The sequence below is a fragment of the Balaenoptera acutorostrata genome, chromosome 1 (assembly GCF_949987535.1).
Source record: "Balaenoptera acutorostrata chromosome 1, mBalAcu1.1, whole genome shotgun sequence".
Classification (NCBI taxonomy): Eukaryota; Metazoa; Chordata; class Mammalia; order Artiodactyla; family Balaenopteridae; genus Balaenoptera; species Balaenoptera acutorostrata.
Genome location: NC_080064.1, coordinates 30,766,395 through 30,775,983, shown reverse-complemented (window position 1 = coordinate 30,775,983; position 9,589 = coordinate 30,766,395). Strand labels below are relative to the sequence as shown.

The 9,589-nt window shown below is 46.1% G+C and overlaps 1 protein-coding gene across 1 annotated transcript; it reads left to right on the top strand.

Moving 5' to 3' along the window:
• Nucleotides 1-83: 83 nt before the first annotated feature.
• Nucleotides 84-8,666, top strand: AIRIM (AFG2 interacting ribosome maturation factor). The gene is made up of 5 exons (XM_007182550.2): nucleotides 84-352; nucleotides 536-811; nucleotides 2,716-2,895; nucleotides 4,847-4,965; nucleotides 5,139-8,666. Exons 2-5 carry the CDS (start codon nucleotides 537-539, stop codon nucleotides 5,174-5,176), a joined length of 612 nt encoding a protein of 203 aa, XP_007182612.1. The 5' UTR covers nucleotides 84-352; nucleotide 536; the 3' UTR covers nucleotides 5,177-8,666.
• The last annotated feature ends 923 nt before the right edge of the window (nucleotides 8,667-9,589 follow it).

Below are 9,589 nucleotides of genomic sequence, written 5' to 3'. Positions count from 1 at the left end.
CATGTAGGACTACAGTACCCAGAAGGCATTGCGGTCTGACGGCATATTTTCGCGACTCGGTAGCCACGTTGGGGCATGCGCAGAGAGACTCGGAGGCAGGCTGGGGCCCTTGGAAGGTCCTTAAACTTTGATTGCTTTAGCTTTAAGTTTTCTCGCTGCTTTAGGGAAAGCGGCCCGCAGCCTCAAGGAGAGGAGACAAGCTTCTGGTTCCGGACGCACGGATAGGCCCGGGGAACCCGCAGTCTGAAACAGGAAACTGCCCGAACCCGGACGAGCTTCTTCCAAGGGATAGTCAGGAAACGCTTCCCGAGGTGGGAAACAAGGGTCCTGCCTTCCGAGAGCCCCTCTAAAGGTAAGACAACGCCTCGCGCTAGAAACTCCTGTCGGGAGGGATGGATAGACGGCCCCACTTGAAGACACCCTGTTCTCACCTGCGAACGGAAATAACTCCCACCCATGACCCGGTCCTTCCCCTATCGACTTGGAACCCTAATGCTTTTTTTGTGGGTTTTTTTTTTTTCTTTCCCCAACGGAGGATGACTCAAGACCAGCCTTTGCTCGCGGTGCAGGAGGCCCTGAGGAAGTGCTTTCCCGTGGTGGAGGAGCAGCAGGGCCTGTGGCAGAGCGCTCTCAGGGACTGCCCGCCCCTCCTGGCCTCCCTCAGCAACCTGGCAGAGCAGCTGCAGGCCGCACAGAACCTGCGATTTGAGGATGTGCCGTCACTTCGGGCCTTCCCAGACTTACAGGAGCGGTTGAGGCGCAAGCAGCTGGCGGCTGGTGACACTCTCCTGGACAGGCTAGAGGAGAGGCTGTAAGAGGCTCAGTGGCGCTCGTTCTTGGCGGAAAGATTTTAAAACTGGGTGTTTAATAAGCTAGGATCAGTCGGAAGGGTGTTTTTTTTCTTACTTGAGAGCGTGGTATTTAGGGATATGTCAACCTTACCTCCTTTCTGTTTGTTGCAGTGGGATCTCTGTCAAGAAGCCATTTTCTGGCATTTCCCTTGTCAGACTAGGCGTGACAGTGGTGGACTTAGTAAAAGTTATCAAAGCAGAACAGAAGAGCAATGGGGAACGCTTATTGGCCCTCCTCTATAGTCTTTCTTGGGTAAAAAGCAGTGAGGAGCTATGCTGTAAACTTATTAGGTGCCAGAGCTGAGGGTTTTACATACATTATCTCATAAAATCTTTTCAACACCTCTTTGACTTAACCTCACTTAATTAATTTATCAGGTGAGGAAACTGAGGCTCAAGCAGATTGCCTATGGTTGTGCAGTTAGTAAATAGTAAAACTGGGATTCTAACCCAAGTATGCCTGGCACCGGGGCCACTTGTTCTGCTGTTCATTGGTGTCTGCGTGCCAGGAGTAGCACGTCTCTAAGCTCTTATTATGCCTAATGTTAGACCCTCTACCTTAGAGTTAACAGGTAATTGAGGATAGAGAAGAGACAGGGCACGTGTGGCCTTTCCTTGACCAGGACAAAAGAAGGTTCTAGTGTGTAGAGTCTGTGCCATAGACTAATAGGAAACTGTCAAAGCTGGGGCCTTCTTTGCATTCATTTGTACAAAAAGCATTTATTAAGTACCTATGGGATGCCAAGCACAGGTGCTAGGAATACAACAATGAAGCAGAGTTAGTTCCTAAGCTGAGTGAAAGAGAGAGACAAGACAATCAATTAAATTAGGTCACGGTACGTTCTAAGATAGTGAACTTTTATTTCAATTGATTACGTGTTCGTGTGTGAGTATCGGGCTGTTAATTTTAAGTCTGTTTTTTAATTGTGAGTCACAGTCAAACATTTTTGACAGCTGCAATTCTAGGCTAGGGACTGCCTTGCCCTTTGGGAAGTTGTAGCCTTCGTCTTGGTGGCTGGGCCCCTTGGAGTCACCAATGGAATAATAACAAAATTTACCATAAGCTAGGCACTTCGCGAAGCACTTAATATGCATTGTTGCATTTACTCCTCACAACATTCCTTTTCATTCATTGGACAATTGTTTGTTGTTCTGTCTGCCGGTCTCGACGTTTTAGGTACTTAGGATGCACAGTGAACAAAAGAGACTGTTTTTATTCGTGATTGAGAATAAGTAACTTTCCGAAGATCCACAGTAGTCTGGGTGTGTCAAGAGCCCAAATCTTACCTGTTCAAGAATTCACTAGGATGGGGCACGAGGGAGCATGAGAGCACTGCTGGTTTGTTGCTTCAGTTTTCTCTTGCTTATTCCTTTCACGTACATTGCATTGGACTGTGTGTGAGCATTTGCTCTCCTGTGTGGCAGCCCCAGAAGGGCCGCTTGGTCTTTACTTTCTTTGGCAGCTGGGAATAATATCATCACACAGCTTTGAGAGCCATGTAACTTCAGCCTCTCCATCTTTAAGTCAGTTCTTAATTCTTGAGCCACCCCTGCCTCCAAGGCACCATCATCAATCTCCGTAGACCAGTGGATCTCATTTGGAGGCAGTTTTTCCCACTGGGATGTGTGGCAATAAATATCTGGAGACGTTATTGATTGTCACAACTTGGGAACGGTGGAGGCATGGTTTGTTCTTGTCGTCTAGTAGGTAGAGGTCAGGGACGCTTCTGAACATCCTGCAATGCACAGGGCAGCCCTCCACCGCAAAGAATCATCTGGTCCAAGATGTCCTTAGTGCTGAGGTTAAGGAACCTGGCCTTAGGCCTTTCTCATGATATTGCCTAATACCAGACTCTTCCCCCAGAGCCGCCCTCCTCAAGGTGCGTGATGTAGTCAGCAGCCACGTGGAACGCGTGCTTCAGATCTATGAGCAGCATGCAGACATGATCAGCCTCGATGCTGTCCTGCAGGCTTCGGCTGCGAGCCCCTCTGTGGCTGAAATGTTGGAGTGGTTACAGGATATCGAGAGACATTATCGAAGTTTGTATCCTTTGCACACATTTCAGGTAGTTCCAGAGCTGTTCCAGGAAGTCTTTTTAATTTCAGTTTTCACAAGATTGCCCAAAAATATATAGTATGGGTCAGTTCTCTTTGGTTCTTGAACTTGGATTCTTTCTGCATTCCTTTGTACAGTCATTCCTTAAATCACTTATTGAGGAACTGCTCCCTGCCAGGCGTTGCTCTAGGTGCTAGAAGATAGGCATTAAAAAAAAGGAGAATATATAGAATGTCAGATGGTGATTAAGTGCCTTGGAGAAAAATAGAGCAGGGAATGAGGAAAGCGAGGGGTGAGGGTGGGCTTGTGGTTTTAAATAGGGTGGTCTGGGCAGGCCTCACTGAGAAAGTGGTATCTGAGAAAAGACCTGAAGAGGGTGAGGGAGAGAACCATGGGGGTATTTGGGGGAAGAGTGTCCCAGGTAGAAGAAACAGCAAGCGTGAAGGCCCTGAGGTGACAGCGAGCCTGGTATGTTCAGGAAGTAGCGAGGCGGCCAATGGGGCTCGAGCCGAGTGAAAGGGGGGTGGTCTAACAGGAGATGTGGTCAGAGAGGCAGGGCTAGGCCTGGTAGGGCCTCCAAGGTCTTCGAAAGGATTTTGGCTTTTACTCTGAGTGAGATGGAAAGCTATAGAAGGTTTTGAGTAGAGGAGTAACCTGATCAGACCTATGTTTTCAACAGTATCACCCAGCTATGTTCTGAGGAAGGACTTGGGTGGAAGCAGAAAGACCTGTTAGTTGGAGTTCTCTCACCTTTTTCCTCTCAATTCTTGCCTGATAGTCGCATCTCCCCTCTGGCTGGAGTTTCTACCTTCATTTGAATCAGTCCCAAGCCAACCTTTATTCTTGCCTCTAGTTTTGATTTTCAGTTTCCTGCAGATGCCTCCCGCTGGAATCTCACGGAACTGCAAGCTGAAATGAGAGTTGAAATCCTCCGTCCAGCCCTTCTGTTCAGCTCCTGTTTCCTTAAGTTGTAGCATCAAACCTGTCTGATCACTTAGTCTGGAAACTTAAGCAACATTTTCCCCCCTTCCTGCTGTTTTCTGCTTGCAGCGTAGCAGCATTGGCCACAGTGGTGGTAACAGCAGTGTGGGCAGTGAGAGCAGTAGCTGGGGCCACCCTCACTGAGCGCTTATGGTGTGCCAGGTGCCGTTGTACGAATGTTTGCACTCAGCTGTCAAGTCCAGCCATTCTGTTTCCTTGGTGCTTCTTGTAGTTTCCTTCTCTATCCCCACTGCCTCTACCATTGTTTCTCACTTGGACCCTTAGTCACATGCAGTCTCTAGACAGGTTTCTCTGACCCTGGCTTCTTTCCCTCTAAGCCACCCCCAGGTAGTGGCCACACTCCGCAGATCTATCTTCCGGAAGTCTCGTTCTGATCCTGTTGCTTGCGTAGGAGTTTTCAGTAGCTTCTGGTGCTCTGAGGACGAGAACCCCCATGCTGGTCTTTGTGTTCTGGCTCCACCTGCCCTCTCAGCCACCTTTCCTGCTACTCTGCACGTCGTTCCATGCCAGCCGCACTGGAAATGTCGTGTCCCTGAATCCACTACGTGCTTCCCCACTTCTGTGCCTTGGCTTAAGCTCTTCCTACCAGCTGGAATCTTCCTCCTGTCCTCTAAAGGGGATGAAGTCATCCTCTGAACTTCCACTGAGTTTTATCTCTCCTGTCATTTAGGGTCTTTTCAGTTTCTGTTTTTTTCTCACCACAGTGAGATCCCAGATTGCAGGGACAGTGTTTCTGTCCTTTTCCCTGTAGCCCAGAGCCATGAGTGTAAAGAGGGGCTCGGTAAAGATGTGTAGCAGAGGCGAGTCCTGCCCACGTGGTAAATACAGCAGTAGCTGCGCTTTCACTTTTCTAGCTCCCAGGAGCTCTCTCCAGGATATTTTCTTCCTTCAACATATTTCATTTTCTTTTTGAGCACCTTCCTTAACTCCCAGGAAGGTACCTGAAGAGGAAGTACCTTCTTTCCTCAATCCAGTGGGGAGACTTGGGAAACATCCAAGCTTTGCCCAAAGCCTGGGACCGAATTTCGGAAGATGAACACCCAGACCTTGTACAAGGTACTGGTTTTCATTTAGTCCTTCGTGTCTCTTCCCCTCCTTTCTTTCTGTGTCTCACCTCCTTGAAAGCATGTAGAGATGCCCTCATGGTGCCTTTGTAGCTTTTACAAATCTGATGTTTTGTGTTTTCTGGAGAGGTGGTATGCCATGTGTTCTCTCTCTTGCTGTTCCAGATATCCTGTTGAGTGTTTCCTTCTTCCTGGAAGAGTGAAGAAGCCGTGTGTTTATCGGGAGACTCGGGGGACGCAGTTGAAGACCGACATTGCTGCACTCTGATATTTCTAAAGAAATGTCAGCATTGCAACTGGACTTAATGGAAATGTCAGTGCCTAGAGCCTGAGGATTGTGCTGGATGTTTCTGATGTTGGGTCTTCTTCATGCCAGGTCGTGGGTGAGGGCACATGGTCACACCTTGCCCTTTCCTAAGGCTCAGGGGAGTGGACGGAGACAGAGAGGATGCAGGAAAGGCCGTGCAGAAGAACACTGGGGGCAGAAGCCACAGCCGCAGAAGTGGTAAGGAAGGAAAGGACAGGGGTAGAGAGTGCCGCTGCCCCCAGCATCATCCAAAGCTCTGAGCCTCGTTGACACCAGGTCCTGGTTTCGTGTATTTGTGTCAGTACCCAACTCCTTGATGAAAAAAAGTGGCTTTGATGATTTAAAGAAGTAAGGGGTGGGACTTCCCTGGTGGTCCAGTGGTTAAGAATTCCAATGCAGGGGACACAGGTTTGAACCCTGGTCGGGGAACTAAGATCCCACATGCCGAGGGGCAGCTAAGTCTGCATGCCACAACTAGAGAGAAGCCCGCGTGCTGCAACGAAAGATCCCATGTGCCGCAACTAAGACCTGACACAGCCAAATAAGTAAATAAATATTAAAAAAAAATAAAGAAGTAGAGGTGATGTTGGTGGAAAACAGTTACTGTTTTCGAATTGCAGTAACTCCTCATCATCAAAACAATTTCAGTTTCCAGAGCCTACCACCAGGGGGAGATGGTGCAGCATGAATTATTCTGAATGCTTTGTGTGTGGAGGGGTTCCCTTGTTGCTCTTACTATCTGAGAGTAAGTAACTGGGGATAGTGGGACTCCTAAAATAACAGTTTTTTGTTTTTTGGTTTTTTTTAAACCAAAGCTGGTGACTGACTTGCTACAGTTCTCTGATCTTGAGGTAGCTGCATGGACGGGAGAACACCAGCTCACAGTCAGGCGTTCAGGGTTGGGTTTCTGAGGCCCAGTGCCTTCATCAGTGAAATGGTCGTGGCACTTCCAGACCTGTCAACTTCCTGGGCTGGTGTAAAAATCTGGGTCATTGGATGTAAAGGGGCTTAATAAAGAATATAGATATTTTTCAAAATGAAAATGACTTTTTTCGTATTACAGAAGTGATATATGCTTTTTAAAAAACAGTAGAAAAATTGTAGAAAACATTTAAAATGCAGAAAAGTATAAAACAAGCTCCACCAGAGATATTTTGTTAAGTATCTTTTTAGTGTCCATATTCACAAGTTTTTTCAACAAAACAATTAGGGTATCATTGATAAATACTGTTGTTTAAATTATCTTTTAAAAAAATCTTAATATAGTTTGGCCAGTTTTTCATATCCGTGAACATAGCTCAACACAATTATGTACCATTTTATGAATGTATTATAATGTTATATTTTACATGTATTTTTTTAAGTCATCATGTTTTTCTACCTGTAAGGATAATACATTTTGGCTGTGAAAAATTGAAGTATTACAGAAAGTGAAAAATGCACAATGTCCACCTACCAGATACGTAATTGTTTTTAATAATGTGGTGTATATTCTTCCAGGAATTTTTCTTTTCTTCCAGGAATTAAAAAAAATCTATCACATATATAATAATTGTAATTAACTTAAGACATTTGTGTATCAGGTCTTATGATGTGCTGTGGGTACAGAGGTGAAGGAGAGCCCTAGAAAGATTTATAGTTCAACCAGGGAAAGATTTAAACCAGTGTTTCTCAAGCTTGAAAATGTATATAAATCACTGGTATCTTGTTAAAATTTAGATTCCCATTCTGTAGGTCCTGGGGTGGGGCCCTGGACTCTGCATTTCTAACGAGGTCCCAGGTGATGCTGATGATCCAAGGACCAGACTTTAAGTGAAGAGATTTAAACTGTAATATAATAAGCTGTATTTGAGATCAAAACAGAATTCCATGGGAGAATAGGGGTGACAACCAACTGCTTGTGGGACTACTTCGTGGTGACTGTGACATCTGAGTCGGGCCTTGAGGCTCAGAAAGGAGTGCAGGGTGCTCCGCGTACAGGGACAGTCTAAGCAAAGGCAGTGTTTGAGAAAGAATGGAAGCTGATACCTCCTGCAAGTGTGCGGGCGTCGTGCTTGTGGCTTGTATGCCCTAGAACTGGAAGCATTATCAGTTGACTATAGCAAGTCACTGGAGTTCACAGGGGGACGGAAGAGTGGCAGGAAACGGGTCTGTAAAGGTAAACTGGAATGAATTTGTGAATGCCATGATCAAGGGTATGTATTTTGCAAATGGGAGTTGCTTGTGTATGTGTGTGTGTGTGTGTGTGTGTGTATAATAAAGAGCTTTTTAAACCTCCCTCATTGAAGCAAGTAATCATGACTGAATAGACACAAGTATGTTTAAGGTGCTAAGTAATAACTATGTATTAAGTATAATTGTTCCTTCTTAGCTTTTCTTCTGCTGTTAAATTGCTATCCTAATTGTCCTCTTTATTTATTTATTTTCCTTATTTTTTTGGTTGCGTTGGGTCTTAGTTGCGGCACTCGGGGTCTTGGTTGAGGTGTACAGGATCTTTTTGTTGTGGCTCGGGCTCTTCACTGCAGTGCACGGGCTTCTCTCTGTAGTTGTGCGTGGGTTCCAGAGCACGTGGGCTCTGTAGTTTGTGGCTCGCGGGCTCTCGTTGAGGCGCACAAGCTCAGTAGTTGCAGCACGCAGGCTTAGGTGCCCTGCAGCATGTAGGTTCCCCGACCAGGGATCAAACCTGTGTCCCCTGCAGTGGAAGGTGGATTCTTTACCACTGGACTACCAGGGGAGTCCCTCTAATTGTCCTTTTTAAATTTACAATTAATTTGGTTTATTTTTTTGAGTAAGTGATACTTTCACATTGTACAAAATTCAAAGGGTGCAAGTGCAAGTGCATATTCAGTGAAAAGTTCCCCGTTACTCAGTCCCCCTTCCTGGAGGCAGCCAATGTTAAATGTTTCCAGTGTGTCCTTCCAAAAATATTCTTTGCCTAGATGAGTGCAGGGGTGGGTACCCGCCAGGATAGCCCCATAGATCCCAATGATCCATGCCCTTGTATACTCCCCTCCCCTTCAGTGTGGGCTGACCTTACAGATTCGCTTCTAATGAATAGAAGACACTGGTAGTGGTGGTCATTTCTGGAACTAGGTTATGAAGAAAGACTGGCTTCCGTAGCGGGTGCTGTCACTTGCTCTCTTGGGGGAAGTCGTCTGTGAGGCAGCCCTGTGGAGAGCTCACGTGAGAGCCTGACGCCTGCCAGCAACCCCGAGTGAACTTAGGAGCAGACCCTCTCCCCGAGCTGAGCCTTCAGATGAGACCACAGCCCCAGCTAACAGCTTGACTACAACCTCATGAGGACCTAAGCCAAAGGCAACCCGGCTCAGCTGGGCCCGGATTCCTGACCCATGGAAATATAATAAATGTTTGTCTTAAGTCATTAAGTTTTGGGGTAATTTGTTACACAATGATAGATGACTAATGCAACAAGCAAACATTTTTGTATTCTCCATAACTTCATACAAATAGTAGCATGCTGTATATCCAGTTTTGCACCTCGTTTTTTCCACCTACTGTATCTTAGAGATCATTCTATATGAATACGTAAAGAGCTTCCTTAATTTTCTCTAAAAACAGTTGCATAGTTTTCTGTTGTGTGGGTATAACATAATTTATTTAGCCCCTTACTGATGGCCGTTTAGGTTGTTTCTAAAGTCTTAATACTTGTTAGGTTTTGGTAGCCCTCCCTCTCACTCCCACCCCTGCTCATGGTTTTTTCCCTTGGAATTTTCAATTAGTTAATACCACCCCACCCACTCACCCCCAATAAATAAAGAATTTTGTTGGTATTTTTACTGGAATCGTATTAAACTATAAACTAATTTAGGGAGAATCGTCATAGTGGGAATCCTTCTGGCTCTCCTTGAAGCATGCCACTGGCTCATGGATTGAGATATTAAATGTGAGTTCTTTTCTCTGTTTCCCTCAGGTGGGGAAATAGACTCTTGGTGCTCAGAACCCTCTTCCCTGTCCGTGAGACAATCTGTTGGGACGAAATGAAGAATTTTTGTTTCTTTCCTGTCTCTACCCCATCCACATTTAGAATGGACCTCAGGATTCTTCTCTCAGGCAGAGTAGGGGGTTTTCAAAGCCAGTGGGATCCTAGGCTCTGAAGAAAAGGACTTCTCCCTGCCTAGGGAGAGTCCAGGCTGTGTGGTCTCTCTGACTTTAATCGGGATGTTGGGGGCCAGGTACTGTCTCCAGCTTGTTCAAGCATTGGGTTGTTTGTAATTCTTTCTCCCTGTGAGAAGGTGGGGAGAGCGCACATTTGGAGGAGCAGATTCAAGGATATGGGGAAGGAGCTAGT